At 41.2% G+C, this 20,758-nt stretch overlaps 1 protein-coding gene across 2 annotated transcripts in view; it reads right to left on the bottom strand.

The window, feature by feature from the left end:
• Window positions 1-12,467: 12,467 nt before the first annotated feature.
• LOC148041491 (MBOAT (membrane bound O-acyl transferase) family protein) overlaps window positions 12,468-20,758 on the bottom strand; it is a 295,547-nt gene continuing 287,256 nt past the window's right edge. For both annotated transcript variants that reach the window (XM_087680155.1, XM_087680163.1), the window contains 3 exons: window positions 13,266-13,315; window positions 13,097-13,159; window positions 12,468-12,993 (listed from right to left, as the gene is read on the bottom strand). In XM_087680155.1, coding sequence (XP_087536281.1) covers window positions 13,106-13,159; window positions 13,266-13,315 — 104 coding nt within the window. In that variant the 3' untranslated portion in view covers window positions 12,468-12,993; window positions 13,097-13,105. The remainder of the gene's footprint in view (window positions 12,994-13,096; window positions 13,160-13,265; window positions 13,316-20,758) is intronic.

The following is a 20,758-nucleotide window of genomic DNA, read 5'->3' as shown; positions in this document are numbered from 1 at the left end:
TCAAATTGGATGTGGATTTTGTATGTAGCCATACCTATGGATCTAGCTTGACATTCGACCTTGGCAAACCATTCTTGAGGGTGTGGTTCCTAAATTTCAAGGGTTGGATGTCTTAAACTTCACCTTGATAAGGAGCTCTTAAGTTCCAATACTTATGAAAACTAGCCTAGATTTGATTTGATGCTAATGTATAAAGCCATTTGCTACTAAGTTTTGTGCTTTTGTAAATAGACTAGTGATTCCAAGATCACCATTACTCTTGATTGTTGTAAGTTGCTTCCAACCAATAGCATTATGTTTGTTTTCTATAACCTACTTTAAACCAATAGCATGCTAAGGCTAATGATTATCTTTTGACCATAGAAAATGTCTAAAGCATTTCTACATTTTGTAGCCATGAGGCCTTGCAAAATGGAAATAGTGAAGACAAATCCAATGAAAGATTGCACATCTTAGTACAACAATGTTACCTAAAAAGAACAACTTAACGCCCTCACAATTTTTTATTTTTCACTTAATATTTGATAGTAACTGATCAAATCTATATAATTTTATAGTTACACATAATCTCACAGGGCAACCAAGGTTCTTAACAATGTGGCATGGAACAACTTTGCTATAGACAAACTTAGAAAGTAAACCTGAATCTTCTTTAACAAGCTTCCTAAACTAAATACATAGGAGAACTAGTCCCAAAGTTAAAAAAGACTTTCAATACTTTTCCTATCTAACATATTTACATTGCCATAAGCACACATACAGCCCACACAAAGAAACTTCCATTAGGGAGAAGAAAACCTTGTATCCTTGTTGAATGGATCTCTTCATGGAAAGATTCCCATAAGCACCCATTCATATTTACCTGAAAAGGCATGGACAAAGAGATCCTCAAACATATGACAAACTACCACTCTAAATCTCATCTTTTGCATAATAAGAGTTATAAATTCATGCCTCCCCATTATTTGCTTCATGCAAGTCACACTTGATTATAAAGAAATTTTTATCCATTAGTTAGACATAATCATTAGGAAATATATGATTCACAATGGCTTAATGGAAATTCCTTTTATGGACAAAGTTAAACTAGATAGTCTTAGCATGTGTAAACTTGATTCTCAAGGCAAATGCTTTTATGGACAAAGTCGAATTGCTCTGAATGGACTGTCTTAGCGAGTGTAAACTTGATTCTCACGGCAAGTGCTTTTGCAAGAACCATGTAAGAAACATTGATCATCATGAGATGTCTCTAGTCTTTGCATACATCCCTCATAGCATTCTTAAGAATCAACTTGATATGCCAACATTACGAATGGAGAGAGGTTCCCTTTTTAATCTCATTAATTATATAACAAAGGTCCTTTCCACAAGGAGTCCGTCACATCCAACAGCCTCATTCATATAAGCTGAGAAAACTGCATTATCAACTTCTTCAAGTGATAAAATCCTATTAACAATAAGCAAGGTCTTCTCTTCACACAATAACTTAGGTAAGGGATCCAAAACTTTGGCAATTCTATCTAGAAAGCCAATATCCTTTGAAACTTGCCTACAATAGTACTTCATAGAAATCTATAGAAGCTTTTAGCAAAATCTTCCTCCTTATCATTCACTCCAACAATCTTGAAGAAAAAGAAGAAGAAAAACCACCCTACTTGAAGCAAATGTTTTAGAATGATTCCTTGCTCTTTGAACTTTTGATTCCTCCTATTTGTGAATGAAATCTTCAACACTGAATAATAATGTGGTCAAGATCTTCACACCAAGTTGAATGGGCATAATCAAAGAACCAGCCTTGAATAGAAATAGCAATAGACCTAGTTCTTCTTCTTTGATGTGCTTTTAATATACCATATTGAGAAGATAAATGAACAAAACTACGCTTCTTGATTAAGCTAAATCATATCTAACCATGTATTGCTCCAAGAAGTATCAACATGCTTATTCCTCTAATATAATAGCTTGATGAATCCACTTCCATCTAACACTCTTGTAAATCTATCCCAAGCATCAATTCCATCATAAGGTTTACTATCACACTCATGCAAGTTTTCAAAAGGTGAAGCTAGCATATTCCAATCACCAACCATGATAGTACTTGGGAAGCCTAATACTACCATTATCTTCCATAATTAAGTTATGTCCCAACTAATATTGGAGTGTAGACTCAAAAGGGAACAAAAGGTAAAGCTAGCATATTCCAATCACTAACCATGATAGTACTTGGGAAGTCTAATACTACCATTCTCTTCCATAATTAAATTATGTCCCAACTAATATTGGAGTGTAGAATCAAAAGGGAATAAAAGAGTTCCCCATGAAAAAAAAGTTTCCCCAAGAAAATCCCCTCTCTAGTCAAATGTAGACATGCCATGGAAATGAAAATTTCCAACAAAATTGGAGGTACGACATGCCATGGTGGATAGGAAATGTTCTAGCAAATTTAGATAGCTCTAATACCATAGAAAGGAATGTTTGCAAAGATTTGGAAGTCCTTGAGATACATATTAGAATTCAACCTACACTTGATCTCTTATGGAACAACCAAGTCATCTTTCCTTTGTCAATGAGCTAAATTTCTAGATTTATTTAGGACTTTAAAAAGAGTCCTCTCTAGTTCCATGAAACTATGTTGAGCATAGTTTCACGGAACTATGCTAAGCATAGTTTCTTGATAAGACTAATTACTAAATTTCTTAAGGACCTAAGGAGAGTCCTCTCATAGATTTAAGAATTACGATTCAAAACTTCCAAATGGGCATATATCTTAATGAAGCCAAGAAGCATTCCTGCTAGTTTCTTAAGTGCTTGAAGCACCCCCACCACTCCCACCATCTTCCATATCTCATGCAATTAGCCACATAATGTCTCATGTTTCCTCTTGACACCCATACCATTCACATCCCTATTGTGATTCATTTCTATCTCCATACCTCCTCCCTCATGCATCCTTCCAACACTCTTCTTTTACCTCTAACCTCTTAAATGTGAAATTCCCCAACATAATTGCTCATGGCCTTCATACACCATTATCCTCATTTTCATCTAAAGTCCATGATTTCATTAGTTATCTTGCCCCATTATGCAACTTTCTCATAGTGCACAAGGGACACATGGTGAATGCCAAACTTCTTTGCACACATGATTGGGGTCCATTGGTGTAACATACATGCTTGAAAGGCCTCATTCATTAGTCGAGGTTGGCATTAACATGTATATCCCAATGGAAGATGAAGAATTTCATTCAACTGAAGATGAACATTACCAAAGCCCCATGCGTAACATTGATACTTAAGACAATGTGACCCCACTACTTGAGATACTTTCAAAAAGGCAAGATGCAAATTTCACAAGCAACAAAGGCAAAGTACAAGGAATTCCATAAAAATAATAATATTAAGATTCCCACAAAAACAATCCCAATAACGTAGTCACATGTTGCTTTGCACCTATTAGGAAGCTTCAATAACAATGATAAAAATGGTGAAAACAAAGGTTATGTATGTAGAAAAGCATCATTGTAGCTTCTAAAACAAGTCATGAACTAATACACTAAATAGATCATTGCATATATACACTTTTTCAAGCATGCAACCAAATCTACCCACCTCTAAATGTATATTCACTAGGATCATAAATCACGAATGGTATTTAGCATAGGTCCATAAATCCACCCCCTAGTGGGAAAACTCTCACCATGACATGTCCTCTAAATAAGGACATAGTATACTAATGACACTAGACATACATGTAGCTAAGCTACTAGCATGCCAAACCCCTCTATACCTTTTCTTTAGCTATCTAACCACAATCAGTCACCATTTGTTGTGCCATCACTCAATTGATAAGGAGAACTCTGATTTAGATCCTATGGTGGCCAGTCTTTGTCTTCTTTATAAATATTCATGGTGAAATTTGAAGATGGTGTTAGCTCTACATTGTCCTCTCAGTAGTGTCTCTTAGCTTCTCTCTCCCAAATCTCTACTCTTGTCGTATGTCCTTGTTTTCCACCATCAATCTGCTTCTTTGCAAGTAGTGGCATGGTAAAGCTTTTGTTACTGGAACATAATTTGATATAGAGTGCATTGGATTTCTAAACACTTGACTTTCTATAGAAGAAATCTTTAAAGAGTATGTCTTTGCCCTTTCGCAACTCTCTTTGAATTCATTTCCATTGAGGTATGTCTAGACCATTAAGCATTGTCAGTCCTTTGGTGCTAGTGTGCCAAGATGCTTGCCTATTTGCCTCTGCATTATATGTTTCAGGAGTATCAAGTTATTACAAAAAGGTTGGGAAGTTTATGTGAATGTGTAAATTCAAACCTTGGGTTGCAGTTCCTTGACACCCACTCTTATGAAAACATTATTGAAGGATTGACATACAAGTTGTGGATCTTGTCATGTTGCACATGTGCTATTCGAAGGACATCCTTAGCCAAACCTACTCTCTCTATAAATCTTCACGTCAATGTAAGTGCGATCTTTGTAGTGTGCTTGAGACTTGGGTGGTGCATGAATTGCATACTTACACATACAAAAGTGCTCGAGACCTTGGTGCTCCATGAATTGTTGTACTTACACATGCAAAATAATTAGAGACATTGTTTATTGCTTCCCTCATCACCTTGCTATGCTAGCCTCTTCTTCAAAATCCCCAACTCTCAAAACCACAACGAGGAAATCCAATCGCGCATCCAGTAGCATGAGATTACAATATGAGGGCTAAGGTTCTAAGCCATCAACTCCTTAATGCTACCCATAATCAATGGTGTATAGTGTAGTTCTCTCTCAGTTACCTTTTAATTGACTTTCACTAGTCAATCTAGTTGCATGGACAATGCTTGATTTTTCAAATTGGTATGGTGGTTAGAAAGGTTTAGTATTGTATCTTAAGGCTCATTCATGAACCTAAACCTATTTTTCCCTTTATCTTTTTACTTTTTGGAAATGGTTTATGCAGGCAGACTTTCACCTTATTGGCCCCTTGTAACCTTTGAATCTACAATTACGAGCCCAATTTTACATTACTATCTCATCAACTTTGGGTCGGAAGTCCTAATTTTCTAGAGCTAAAGAAGAAGGGTTTTCACTAATGGGCTCAACATAATATGCTAACACTATGTTTAAGCATTGGTGAAAATGGGCTTGAACATAAAATTGCAATTCATCAATTCTTTTAAACCTAGAAAATATTATATGTGCAACTATTGTCCATATCTTTTATTGATCTAAGTGTGTATTGGAAGATTATTGTGATAGGAGTAAGGAACTTTATTGGCATGGAATATTATATCGATCACTACATTAATCATGTGTATACAATAAGGTCTAAGAGGCTTCACCATTATGTGTTAATATCAATTTTGATGTCTAAATTAACAAAGGCAACACTTTTCAATGAATCCACATTGAAAATGCTTCAATAGTATGTATGTGATTGATGGGTCTATGAATAGATCTCAAAACTCGATTGAGACCATAGATTACTTTGCCTTGTCAACCTCAAATGCATTAATACAACAAGAGCAATTATGAAAGCATAGTTTTTGAGCTTCAACAACTTTAAGGTGGTAGTTGCAAGATCCTATTTTTTCCTTCATCTTTTCCTTGAGCTTTATTTAAAGACATTGTAGCACAATGTAGCTAGGATGGTATACTTAGCCACTCCCATTGGTGCCATCATACAAGTATGAGGAATAGCATTTTTTGGGGATATAATATACATATCTCAAAAGCACAATCTACTTTCACACAATAATATTAGAGAGCAATACAAAAGCCACTTGAGACAAGACTTACTAGTAGGATTAGAACCCAAATCAACTCTATATTAGGGGATGGTGATAGCGATCATGATGTATTTAAGAGGGAAAGCAACATCCTCATCTTTGAATTGGGTATGGACATAAGGTGGTTATGTGTCTAACATTAAAAGTAATGAACTTTTCAAGAGGAGGGAATAAAGTCCTGCAATAACTGAAAAGAGGAACTAAAGAGACTTGAGATGGGATTGTGAATGGTTTACTACCTTAAATATATGCTTTGAGTTGTGATGAAAGAGGTTTCTTACTAAGAGAACTTATTGATGTCCCAAGAACATCAAGTTCTCAAAACCATCCTAGCACCTAAAGATGAAATATGAGTAGAGGTTATGGATGACTATCTGTCACTATTGTCTCAAAAGTAGAATTTGATGCTATCAAAAGTATATCAACACCATTGAACTTGATGCTATCAAAAGTAGAATTTGACGTTGGAGTATGAATAGAGGTTATGGATGACTATTAGTCAACACCTTTGAAACTAACGAATTTAGTAAATATATGATAGCCTCTAGCTACAACTTATTAGGGATGCCAAATTATGGTCAAAAGTGCTGTGACAATTAAGTTCTCATACTTGAGAACAACTAAAAGCTACAATAAAAGGGTATTGCCTTCCATCATCTTTTGAATACCTACAAATGGATGAACTCTTTCACCTTAGATAACTTGGCTTGTCCTTGAAAGGGTATTGCTCAAAGTTCATCACACTTTGCAAGTACGCTCCATAAATGTCCTCTATATTGAATATCACATGTTTATCAGGGCATCAATACAACATTGGATTCCTATCTAGAATCAATGAGGTATCTCTCCTTGGAAGATACCCTTATTAGAGCCAAGCATCTTTTGAAAAGGATTTTCAAGATCAAACAAGGAGAGTTCTTAGTCAGGTTATGGTGGCCATGATAGCTCCTAGACAAAATCTTGAGCCAATTTTCAAGATGCTAAATATGAGAATCCTTGTGTTTATGAAATTGTTCCTACTCCAAGAACATTTGATAATCACCATCATTACAATTGCATTCAAGTCAATATATTGAAGGTTGAATCTCCAAATTCATGTCATATGGTTAATATCACTCTACAAAAGGATGGTCCAATTGTTCAAGAAAGTGGAATTGCCTTGACCAAGCAATGGATTTATCCATATCACATTCTGGATAATTTTATTCAGGAACATAACCTCACATTCCTACAAGATAAGGATATTTTGAAAAATTTTAAATGGGAGTGGATGTAATGCACTTGTCTCTTGACTTTAAAGGCAATTGGTATTTGTATCTAAAGTGAAGCAAGATCATAAGAGCATACCATAAGGTGATGAGAACAATAAAGATGTGGAAAGCAACATTTCTTATAAGACCTTGAAACCTAACACTCAATTGTTGCAACATACAACAAATACAAATAAACATGCTAAAATGAGCTTTACATGGTGTGCAACCAAACACGTGTGAAGGTTTTGAAAGGTTTGAAAGAAACATGAGAAAAATGGGTTTCCTTCCTATCGTAGAACACCCAACTATCCACCTCACCTTGCTATTAATTTGTTGCAACCCACTAACCTCCCTAAACACATGGGTCCATGCCTTGGTTTAAGACTGCATAACTCTCATCAAGGGATTTTACCCTTTAAAGAGAAGGGTGTGAAAAATCTAGCCTTCAAAACAAGAGTTACATTTGAAAAAAATTCAAAGCTACCCTTCTTAAGTTAGTGTAATGAAAATTATGTATAACTTCAAAAGAATATACAAGGTCATCTTTCAAAACTATAGGTTACCAGGTTGCATGTATCTACTCCGTTTCACATGCAGTGGAAAAGGCCCACCACCCCATAATCATCCTTGCACATGGCCACCCTCCATCTCTCTCTCTCTCTCTCTCTCTCTCTCTCTCTCTCTCTCTCTCTCTCTCTCTCTCTCTCTCTCTCATATCATCGTTGTCGTCGTCGTCACTAGATGCACCATTTGTGATGCATATTGAATTGATCAATCTATGTTATTCAGTTATAATTTATCATGTAATTTACATCTCTTCGTTTCTCTTGTTTTAAGGAATTTTTAAGACCTCGATGAACTATTTCGTATGGTAAAAACTTGAGCTATATGCGCATTGCAACATGATATATTAATTTTTTTGACATAACATGTGAATAATGGCATATTCATGCATTTGTCAATATTTGCATTTAGCCAATCTAAGTTGCTTCAAAATTGTAAACATAAACAATATTGTCAAATTGAAAATGTGCATGAAGGGTCACACTAAAAAGTCAAATGTTTTGTACTATTTATTTACTCATGCTCAAAGTCAAATTTACACTCGTTATGTATGAAGCTCTAAAACAATGTGATGTTCCTATTCTTTGAGCCTATAGCAACCAATTCTAATGCATAGTTTCAAATTCACACCTCATTACACCCAATAATAAATGGTTGATGTAACCTTGTACCTATCAGTTGCCTACTTCTCTACTTCAAATGTATTCTTTACATCCAATGTAAATTAATAATTGTCTTTCATGCACCTAGGTTGGGTCTTCATTACAATTCTTCAATTCACAATCATCTACCTTTGTACCTTGTAATCCACCTTAGCACATCAATTTAGAATGTTTTGGATGTTGTCAAAAATAAAGGATGATCTTGAGATCTCAAACTTTGAGCATTATGTCATGTTCCTATCTAACATGGCTCATTAATGCCACTTTTCCTTACAAGTACCTTGGGATGAAATTCACTTGTCCATTGGTACCCAAATGATCATATTTGGTGCATGAAGATGGTCTGTGTGCTCACGCCTCTAAAATAAGGCCAACAATTTGAGTCTTAGCAATTTGGTTATGGGTTGTTCATTGTGTTCAAAATTATAATGACGAATCAATTTTTTACCATTTCAAATGTGAATCTCCCCCTATTAAGATTCAACCTACAAAGGTTGCAATGAAAACATTTAAAAGCCTCCCAAATTGGATGGGTGCCATTGATTGCACCCATATCAAAATGAAAGGCTAGCTAATGAATTAGTTGCCAATTGGTACAATAAGAAAGGAAACTACTCTATGATATTACAGGGTATAATTGATGCAAATTTGCACTTGATGTGTATGGAAGTCTCCTTGGACCAATCAATGATAATAGAGTGTTGTAGAACAACTCCTTGATGACTAGATCACCTATCCTTTTGCAATTTGGGTTTCCGGAGTACATAATAGGAGACATGGGCTTCTACCACTTGTGGTGGTGGTTGATTCATTTGTAGGAATTGTTCATGCTATTGTGATCATGATAAGTTTTGTCTATCATCCTCTCAAAGGATTGTTGAATGAGCCTTGGGCCCATGTCTATTGTATGCTACGCAACATGGCCATAGATCATGGCATGCATGTTGACAATGAGGTGGACTGAGATTCAAGTAATCTCTTCTTTTGTGAGCAAAGGATAGCATGGCTGCTTCCCTTTGCTCACAAAAGCACAAAACGAATGAGGAGAAGCCTCGTGAGATTGGCAAATTTGCAAACTATGAGATGCGTGCTTAGTGGATTTGGCTGGCAATGCTAGCTAGACCAACTAGTTGTTAGGAATATTAAGATTTAGAAGCATTGTGTAATAAGGTTATGCTACAATTGATAACACACACACACACACACACACACACACACACACTCTCTCTCTCTCTCTCTCTCTCTCTATATATATATATATATCCTAACAAGTGCACATTTTTAGTACTTTTTTTTCTCCACCAACATTGTTGTCCACAAGAATCATACGCATACTAGATTTAACTAATGTCATATACACGGACTACATAGTTTTTTGCTAGCTACATGATACTAAGATCCATGTTGGTTAAATGTAACAAACATATCCATTGTTTGAATGGAAAATGTTCATCTAACACTAGTATAGTGAGAAGTAAATGAAGAAACATATTTGTACTACTTTATTTGCATGACAATTAGTAAGGACCAAGACTATTCAATGAAAAATGTTCACTTGACACTACTATAATGAGGAAGTAAAAGAATAGAAGGTTTATATTTCTAATCTTTAATCTATCTAGGTGTGCATGAAAAATTTGACTAGTTCTTTATCTATGGGGCTGTTGGGGCATCTTAAGCAAGGTATGAGCAAAGGAATGAAACATAGTTTCAATCAATGGAGTATTATAGAACATGAACTTGGTTTTTCATTGGATACACTTGTCTAACTTGCAAGGAGAACATTCCTTGTTGATGTACCTTTGTTGTTCCACTATCTCCTTAGGTGTGTTCCATGGTATCAATTAGGGTCTTGCTTATGTCTTGGAATTCATTTATACTAGTAGCTTTTGAGTTAGCCTTGGACTTCCTTTTCCCTATCGAGTTAGGATTGTCTATTCAAATGTGAGTTAGCCCCCAGTAGTGCTAATGTTGCTTGCACCTCCCCTCGTCAAAACCTGTGATTGTTGTACTCTCTTTTATTGGTTTTGGATCAGTTTAAAGTCTTTGCAAACATGCAAATACGTATTTTGTTTATTTGCATACATGAATATAAGTATTCTGTTCACATCATGAATAGGTGGATATTGTTTTACATCGATCATACTATAACCTATAGCAATGGGAGAGAATATGCCAAGTATTAGACCGCAATACCAAGGGTCTTTGATGGACTATTTACAACTATTCACTCTCTCACTACCATATGCTTGTGTCACAAGCACTTCAGCTAACTTGGTGTCATTCCCTGACACGTGCTGTTTTGTTCGACCCTGCCAAGTACCTGGTCAGTGGTTATCGTCAGATTCTCTGTTTCGGGACAGCTACAAGTAGGGGTATTCTCCTACTGCTGTGGGAAAATTTGCACTTAATATCTGCTCTTACTATCTTATTCCAACCATCTTGGAATCTGTATATGGCACTTTTGGGCACTTGGACACTCTGACTTGTAGTTCGCTTTGTCGGATCCTTAATGCCTCAGCCAACAGACTAGAGTATAATCTACCATTCTCCTTTGATTTGGGAATTTGCCAAGGTTACTACTTTGGATAGACTGGATATCCTCTTCCATTATGATTTCTTACTACACAATTGTTAAGCTTCAGCAAAGCAGTTCTCATGTTGTCATCCTAAAACATGGCTCTTCCAAAGAATTCAAATTTGCAAGCAATGCCCATGCCCTCTTGTGTAACGCCATGCCTCTTGCACACTGCTTTAATAATCCTGGTTTGATTAAATCTTCTGCATGTTATTCTCTTATATTGTCACACACCTAGTGAGGCTCATGACAGACTAGAATGCAGTCAACATTCCAGGAACTCTCCAGAAGTCTACATTCCTCTTTGATAAGGAGCTCATGTCTCTTGCCCAAAGCCTGTAATAGTCCCTCTACGCTCCTCTGGAGACAAGTTCTAATATTAGCACCCACTAGTTATAGCTTTCTGTCTGGCTCAGTGACGCGACTAGGTTATGCCATCTTGATGCTAGGTAATAACTCCAATACCTGTATGGACTAGTTGACGAAGAGCATGAACCATGTGTTGATGTCACATGAGTTCACGACTTTGTTAAACATGCAACACAATCTAGCTAAATACAAAAGGTTTCTGAAAGTCAACCACCCTGTCAGTTCTCTGTGATCAGCCTGTCCACAAATGGAACTTCCGCCACATACATGGTGACCTCACTGTCATGGCGACTGTGTTTCTGTTCACAATCGACACATGGGCACACTCTAGTCCCTTGCAAGTAACCACAATCAGGTCTGGCAATCCCCCTGCACTTCTTTCTAATTACTTGTACAATGGCAGTCTACAAGTCGTCAGTTCTCCACACTCATTTTCCCACTCAGAGTTCTTGTTTTTCGCACAGTATCTTGGCTCGGATCAGCCAATAGTAGCTGTGATTAATGAAAATATCATGGAATATAGACATGCACGGCAGGATATAGCTCAATGGATACCGTGAAACATAGATAATGCACGGAAGGACAGAGACCAATGGATACCGTGAAATATTCACAAAGATAATGCACAGCAGGTTATAACTCGATGGATATCATGAAACATAAACAAAGATAATGCATGGGTAGCATATGGCACTGACAGTAACTGTCATCTAATTGATTAAATTCAGCTGCATCACTCAATGTCCTCTTATTTTCTACAGAAAAGCTTTATAAAAAGCTTAAATGTATACTGCTAGTTATCTTCAACAGAGGATCACCAGAAGAGTCCTAAAAACATTGGAATAGAAAGCCATTGCTGGCAAATAAGTGTCACCTACGTGCTGGCCATCCTGGGGTGTTCAACACAGAGGATCTGAAAAAAGTGAAGATATAAGGAAACTGTTCATGAGGCTTTATGTACATTCATTCACACACCTCTAATTTTACGCCTGTACAATGTGAACCTTTCTACAATGAGAAAGATCTCCATCATGTAGGATTACACTGCACCGCATACATCTCTTGGCTTTCCTTTTCTATGTACACTGGTCAATATGTGACCCCTGCGCTTCTCAAACACAAATAAGTTATTAACTATTCACACTCAGGACCAGAGTTTCAGAAATCCATTTATCAGACATATATATAAAAAGTGGTAACCTATGACAGCTCAGGAGCAGCAAAGAGGGAAGAGGAGAATAGACAACCAAGATAAGCACACAAAAAATGTGAAATTATGAGACAACACCCAGAAATGTCCATCCATGGAGATTCCTTATATCACCAAGAACAAGCTACAATGTAACTAATTCCAAAGAAGGAAGCTAGGCAATGCATGCAAGAAGATCCTCAACAGCTGATGGTGCTGTGCAGGATCAGAACACAGAGCTATGTTGTGGTCATATCCTCTATGGTGAAAAGCTCCAAATCATGCCAATAGAAGGAAACTTGGAGAATTAACATTCCCAAAAATTAAGAAATGTGGGACAATCAAACCATGGCATAGACTATACCTACTCCAAGGGACTATGTCACAAATATACAATTCCATGTTGCCCCTGATATTCACCTTAGCTGCAAAGCTGGGAACCTTTGGAGGATGGCAATGCGGATTGACCTCCACAAAATCAGTACAATGGAAGAATAGGGTTACCGATCAGGAGATGACCATAGTGGAATGACTTCACTGAACTCTTTGACAGTAGAAGTACACTCTGGTTTTCTCCCATTCTCTGTTGCTGAGAAATAACAAAAAACACTGCAGTTGTAAGAGCTATTATACTAAGGGCAGGAAGGAAAAATGTTGCTGTTTATGAAAGTGTGGAGAACTTTCCCCAATACCTTAGTCAATCAGCTTGTTTTATTCGCTTGTTGGGTATTTGAGTCCCGAATATGAAACATCAACTGCCAAAACCCTATATTTTTAGCGGAGGAATCAAGCCTACACATGATTACACTTCCAAGTAATAAGTTATAGCTTTATTCCTATGTAAAAGGATAAAGATCATACCTTTGTTCCTATGTAAAAGGAGATCAGTATGCCAAATGTAGTAAATAGATCTGCATTGTAAAGCAAGAAGCCAAAGAAGCATACACATCACAAAAGTTCTGAAGTCTAATCTACAGAAGGGTGATCAGTAAGTGACATATAATTTCCCCATTCTCAGGGATTTCAAATAAATAATGAGAGTTTAGTTTAAGACCCAGCATGCAGCAAAAATATGGAAGATGGTATAAAAGCTTTCCCATGAAAGGGTTTAGAGTTACATAGAGTTACCCTAAAGCTGAAGAACACCCTAAACTACACCACTTCGACCTAACATAACACTATCTTTCATCACAATTTCTGCACTCCAGAGTACCTAACCATCCATGCAATTCAAGATATGAGGGGTAGGATTGGTCTTGGAATACCATGTACTCCACTGCCCCAGGCTGATAAATAGGTTGGACATATTGGATGGTTGACTTCCCATTTTAAGGGAAAATACATAGCCAGCTTTTGGGGTTGATGTCCGTAGTGAGGTCCTTGTTCCCAAACTAGCTGTACAAGATCATGATTCATCTGAGCTGCATCCGATGTATCTCCTATTTGGATCAATGGAATGTCACTTGGTGTGTCCTTCACATAGACTTGAAAGACTCGAGGCATCAGTTCAAGAAACTAAATAAGAATGCTGCTTGGGGAAATTATAGTTTGAGCTTAGATTTGACCAGTTGGATGCTGCAGAACAGGCCACTCTTGAATTTGAGGAAGTGGAATTAAATTTTTACAGGCTACAGATCCCGCTCTGTTTAGTTTGGAGTAGCTGCTTGAAAATAAGACCAAAGAGCAAGGTTTGAAAACCAATTGGCAGGATTCAAAAGATGATATTTCTATGCTTGTAAAGGGAGAAAGACAAAGAGCTAGAATGCAAGTTCGATCCATTACTCCAGTGACTAGTCCAGTGCCTGGTAAGGTTATAGAAGCTATAGCAAAATAGCTTGTTCCTATGGCTACTCCTCCCAGGGATTTTGGATAATGAAACAACCGAGTCTGGGCAGTAATATGAAGTCCACCACAAAAAGATGCTTGACAGAAAAGGTAAAGGAAAGGACTCTGTGGGGAGGAAATGCACCAACAAAAAGAAGAAGAAGAAGAAAGAACGTCTAGGTAAAAAATTGCCAAGGACCAAAAACCCAGAACAACACTCTTTTGCTTTGGAAGATTAGTGTGCAAACTCTCAAATACCTGAGGACCTGAGGACCTGCTCAACTGATGTGCTTCCCTGTGCACGTGCCTGCTGTGGTCCACCACCCAGCCTGTCTTCTTCAGCCAGCCTCACCCAGGCAGTGCTGCCCTGGCCTTGTAGCAGAGGCCATGCACTCTTTCTTGACAGACAGACCCACCGGTATGAGGCATCAGGTTTACCATCCCTGAGCTAAAGGAGCTCCTTCATCTCGAGTTTGAAGATGATAAAGCAGTTTATCAAGATGGAGAGAGTAAATTTAGGGTCTTTGTAGCAGCCATGGAGACAATTTGCAGATAAACAAGGGCCTTAATTATTTGCCACAAGTCCAGTGGATTTCTTCCATTTGGTATGCAACATTAGGCAGCCGGAAGGGTGACCACACAAGGGCTTCAGTTGGTGGGTCTTCTGTAGGACTACAATGAGATATGTTGGATGCCATGTGATCAACATCACCTCAAAAGAATAGCAGTTCGCACCTCTCCTCTTTAGAATCAGACAAAAGGTCCTTTAAAGGAGCTCAGTGAGGTTTTCATTAGTCAGGAGAGTGGTGGTTGCCAACTAGGTTTTTGTTGCGACCATGTGGTACATCACTTCTTATTGGGCCTTCTCCTACCATTTTCTTTTTGCAAATAAAATGTGGCTGATTATATTACTAAAAAAAAACTGATTACAACGGAGTGCTCATGCTCAACAGACTAGTTGGAGCTGATGCAAAGTCACAAATACATCATGTATACAAGCCTTAGGGCGGTCTGGGGGGGATGGGTGCTAGAAGCCATGGAGGGGGGGTGTATCGCCATCTGGGGCTGCCTGCTTGCATCACGAAAGACAGGTCCTGACCGCCGCAAGTACGCATGAAATGACAACAGAGCTCTTGACGAGCCCTGGACTCGCCCTGCACTTGATCCCAATGACCGCGGAGGGAGTGGATGATGGAGGTCTAGAGCTTTGCTAAGGTCGCTTGTACTGAAAGTCTCTCTCTGCCGAAAGCCTCTTGACACAGTGCCTTCCAGATATGCCATCTAGTAAGACTCCCTATGATCTATCATACCTCAGAGCAGTCTGCTGTGCGCTCCCATACCTGGCGGATGGGTAGAGCCTCCAAACTGACCACTATGCATGACCCTGCCTCGATGATGAATATCGTGTCTTGCATCCTGGCCTCATATAGAAGGTGACGGCCCTGGCTGACTGCCTGCCAGCAAAAAGCTCCCCATGAGATACATCCAAGGCTAGGTGCTATACGGCGAAGGATGTGACATGCTCCTCTCCACACAAGCTACGCCTCCTCACATGACCAAAGGTAGTGCTTTGGGGTTTCCAGAGGTTGTTGTGTGTAGTGCTTACAACCTCCCTCCTTTTGCATCTGGGCAAGCCAACTTCCCATCCTCCACGGCCTCCAGCTATCCCATAGGCGGCGCGCCAGAAGGTTCGTCGGAATGGCTCTGTGATGATATGCTCCACCGAGTGCCTACTGCGTGATGGCGCCCAATCCATATCCTCCTACATCAGTACGTGTTTGCCAATCCTGGCAGTGTACTCCAAGAACCTCAGTGGCTTCTTGGCGATTGCAGTGGCCACTGGCCATAGCCACTCTCCTAGATCCCACTCCAGCTCATCAAGTGGTCTGCCCTCCAAGATCCAAAGGCGCTATTCCCTGAGCTCCTTCTAGAAAACATAGGGGTCCAATCGCCATGTCTTCCCCTGAAGGCCCACCACTCGAATCCTCCTCCATGAAAGGGCAGCTATCCCCTCATCCTGTTGCCCTCTGTCAAGGGCTAGACACCCCCCCCCCTAAACGGTGAAGAAAGTCCCCTGCGGGGCGCCATCCACTCTATCTACCACATGTAGGGGGATGCCTACTGGTGAAAACCTAGCAGCCCATACCTCCCTCGGCTCTGTCGGCACTCGTATCGGGGGAGCAAGCCACTCCAGAGGTATTGCTGCATCTATCTCCCTTCTCCTCAACTCTACTCCTCTTTGGAAGCTTGATACTCGCTGTAGCACCTCCTCGTTCGCCATCCTTTACACCTCCTGCCATGTCCTGATGGTACGAGCTGGGCCGGCCTCCCAACCAGTCCACTACTGGATGTGTGGGCGCTCGCCAATCTCTGCCCCTTTCTGATATTTGACTTGGGGGTTCCATATCACCAGCCGACAATCTATCTTCTCCTAGCAGCCTGGGGGGCTCTGGATTAGGGCCTTACGGAGGCCTTGTCACACGTGGAGTAAGCTCCGTAGGAAAACTGATGTAGCTATATGCACAACCCTCTTCACCCAATTTAGCTCCCTGATATTCTCCATGAGCAAATCCAAACAAGGACTTGCATATGGAGTCCATATAATCATGAAAAACTTAGTCTCAAGCCAGCGTCCCATGCGTCGACAATTGGGTGCATTGTCATTAATGACTTGCACCACATTTAAGCGCCCATCTACAACTACAATACTTTGGGCGTGCGCGCACACACACACACACACACAGAGGCTTGGAGGAAAGAAAGATAGAGAGATAGGCTTTGTGAATCATAATCATTTAATAAATTATAAAATGAAACTTAAAAGGTTACGAGTAACAACTTTAAAAAGACAAGGTATTCTCAATGATGGCTTGTCAAATGTGGCAATAGATGAGTGTGCCCGTCATTTTTCTCCCCCTCTTGCTAGTGTATACAACCCACAAAAAATATGTGCCAAGTGAACATGAAATGAGTATGTTGATGGTGCCCTATTTCTTACAATTACTCCATCCATTGATGAGAATGGAGCAACCATACTTTGTCCATGTGGCCCAAATAGGATTAAGGGCTCTATGAATCCTCTCTTGGTCCTCGTGCAATTATATGTGACACTGGTCCAATCTTGTCATGGACCTACATTGGAATTCAGCAATGGCTTTACCATTTTCTTCAATAGCTCTTTCTTTAAGACATTGAATGCAAGATTACATGAATGATGGGGCATGCAATCTCAATGTCCCCAAGTCGTTGCCTTTCTCTAAGAATAGCAATTGACCCACAATATGACCAAGGGCTCGACAGAGAGAGGATTGCCTCTCCAATGCCGCATAAACCTCCACTCTTTCTCTTTTGGTTGAGCTAGATGCGGATGTGGAGTCAACACTAGTAGCCGTGGAGGCGCTGGTCGAAGATAAGCCTACATACAAGGTTTCCTCGTGAGTAGCCATAGGTGTTGTTGCCAATGCACCACTTCCTCCTCCTCCTCCTCTAGTGGATCCCCCTCTCATCGTGGCAAGAATCTCCTTTGCGATGCTTTGAGGGATTTCCTTGCATGGAGCAACTTGCCCCCCATCTTGGGAAAGATATTGGAGAAGTCAAGTTGCACCACTTGTAGCGCTTTCCGCATTAGACTTCTTTGTGTTCCTCTCCACATGGATGGGATGCAAATTGAAGGACTTATGCTTCTTAGGAGTCATAATGCTAATGGAGACTTCAAGCTTGAAATTTCCGATAGAGGAGAGGTGAGAGAGAGGGAGTGAGAGGCTTGTATGAGAGAGAGAGATTCTCTGTGTTTCCTGCTCACCCAAGATTGGAGGTTTGACTGCCCTATTCACCAGCATGCCTGACGCCCTGCTTACTGCAGCATGCAAGCTCAGTTTTCCTGTGACAGAGACAGAGAGAGAGTGTGTGTTGACCTGCGTGCTGCACCCTTTGTAGACCTGCGTCACCCTGCAGCTCGCTCGATGAAACAGATTCTGATCCTGCTCATTTACCAGTGTACCCTATGCACTCTCTGCGACTCTGCAGAAAAACATGTTGCTGCAGCCTTGCTGTGAGCTGGATCTGCAGTCACACGAAATCTGTACACAGAGAGAGAGAGAGAGAGAGAGAGAGAGAGAGAGAGAGAGAGAGAACGATGGAGCGCGCCCCGTCGCCTGCGCGTCTGCGTGCCTGCACGCCCCGTCGTCTGAGTGCCCCGTCGCGCCCCGTCGCCTGACTGCCCCGTCGCCTGAGCGCGCCCTGTCGCCTGCGCGCCCGGTCGCCTGACTGCCACGTCGCCTGCGCGCCCCGTCGCCCACGAGCCAGGTTGCCCCGTCGCCACGTAGCCTAGTCCTGTCCCTGCCCTCGCCTGACCTGCGCATCCTGACAGTGCGCACCGTCGACGCCGGGAGCTTGTCCGCCTGTCCCGCCCCTGTTTGCCTGTGCCTGTCGGATCCGGCTCGCCTGACGACCGCTCACCTGCACTGCCTGTGCTCGTTTCCTCTGCGTCAGGGTGGCTGTGGCCCCGTCGACGCCTGAGAGACGCTGCCCTCGCCAGTCAACCACCGTGGTGGTCGCCCCAGACTTTTAACGCCTGCAACCTGTTCGTGTGACGTCCTGAGGGTCGTCCTCCGCCATGTGCAAAACCAGCTTACAGGGGTGCAGATTTCTAACTCAGCCGACAGTGATCTGCACTGTGCGTCAGTCCTCCTTCGAGATCAGCTCGTCATACAAGATGGCTGGTTTGGATCTGGATTTCATAGACCAAACGGTGGCAGCACTTGGCCCGGATTCTGATGCTGAGGAACCGGAGGATATGGTTCCGTGCACTGAAGAGATGCCCCCAGGTCCTAACATCCAGCCTGCGGGTAAACGTACCAAGCATACCTCGGAAGAGATAGGTGTTATTCAGGATCGTTCCTATGCGCAGGTTGCTTCGGATTCTGTGGACTCTCAGGAGGTGGACTGGGAGCATCTGCTGGAATTTGCCAACACTCTGCTTGGCGAATATGTTCAACATAATCAGGAAGCCTTCTCTGACTCTGCACCTGACGATGTTCTGGAAGCTACCGTCCACCCCAAAACTGTCCTACGCTCCTTTTCGGTGTTTTATGATCGCGCTGTGATACTCTTCTTCACTGGTCGAATCCTGCTGCTTTCCCGTATTCGCCAATGGCTGCAGAGTCTGCTACAAGGGGAATGTGTTGAAGAGATTTTTGTTGGGTCCCGAGGTTTTTTTGAGGTCCTCTTGAAAACTGAGACGCACCGTGTTGCTCTCCTGTCTAAACTGCCTTTGTTTTTTGATCGTCGGTTGGTTCATGTGGTTCCATGGCGCCCGATGGCAGATTTTCAGCGCCTCCTGCAACGTGAATGCCCTGTGTGGGTAGAAGTGGAAAATTGTCCGGCTGTTTATTGGCCGCTATTGAAGGATGCTATGGCCGCTGTGGGCACGGTTCTGGTCCCTCCCAGTCTCAGGGCTGTGAATCGCAACCGCTTGTGCATGTTATGGGATACTGCACGGAAAAGGCCTGCTTGGTTACGCCTCAATTGCTCTGGCATGCATCCGTTACACTTTCGTTTGAAATGGGGCAATTTTGTAGGCCATTGCTTTTCCTGTGGACAGTTGGGGCACTTTATGGCCGAATGCCCAGAGCAGCAACACATTTCAGATGCGGGCCATGTTGCTCCACCCATGGAAGATATGGTGTGTGATGCTCCATCGCTGGATACTATCCACCCGCCCCAAGTTCTGGCCAAAGGTAAACAACAGGTTTCGGGTCTGGATTCCCGTGCCACTGATTGGGTTGAAGTACGTGCAAAAAAAGGCAACAGGATTGTTGCTGGCATGGAGAGTGCTGTGCCTACTACCTCACAAGATTCCATGCGTACATATATGCGCAGGAAGGAAATGTTGTCTTCCGAGCACGCTGCTCCTGCTATGGTTTCCTCCGCCCCCCGTCCTCAGCCCGCCAAGAAAATGTATTCAGATCGTCTAAAGGGTCCACCTGCAAAGCTGGCTTTTGATACCAGAGGCAACGTCATTACCCCGTGGGACCGTCGTTATCCACATTCCAACCCCAAGCAAGCAGATACGCCGTCTACTTCCAAATCTGGTCCTCAGAACTCTTTTGCGGTGTTGGCGGATTTCTTGGATGAGGGAGTCCTGGACATTCTCGCCGACAAAGTCAAATCGAGGCAAGCTGTGCCTCGTACCTGATTGTGTTTTGCATACACATGAAAATAGCCACGTGGAATGTGCGAGGAATTTGTTCTCGACACAAGCAACATGCCATGTGGACTGCATTGTATGAGAATCAGTGGGATGTCCTGTGCGCTGTTGAGTACAAGAGTCATGGTGACGCCGGAAAAGTTGTGGATTGCCATGGCTTTCGTTTGTTCTATGCAGGAACACAGGCCATGCATTATTCGGGTGTGCTCATGATTGTACATGCCAAATATCAGCCCGTTCTTATTAAAAATGGTGTTCATGGCCGCTTTTTGGTGGTTGAAATTTTATTCGAAGGGGAAATCTTATGGTTACTTGGCCTCTA

This window comes from Lygodium microphyllum, chromosome 1 (genome assembly GCF_053477565.2).
Source record: "Lygodium microphyllum isolate KBCC chromosome 1, Lygodium_microphyllum_v1.1.10, whole genome shotgun sequence".
NCBI classification, from domain to species: Eukaryota; Viridiplantae; Streptophyta; class Polypodiopsida; order Schizaeales; family Lygodiaceae; genus Lygodium; species Lygodium microphyllum.
Note: the sequence above shows the minus strand (reverse complement) of the source record. Positions and strands in the feature narration are given on the sequence as shown.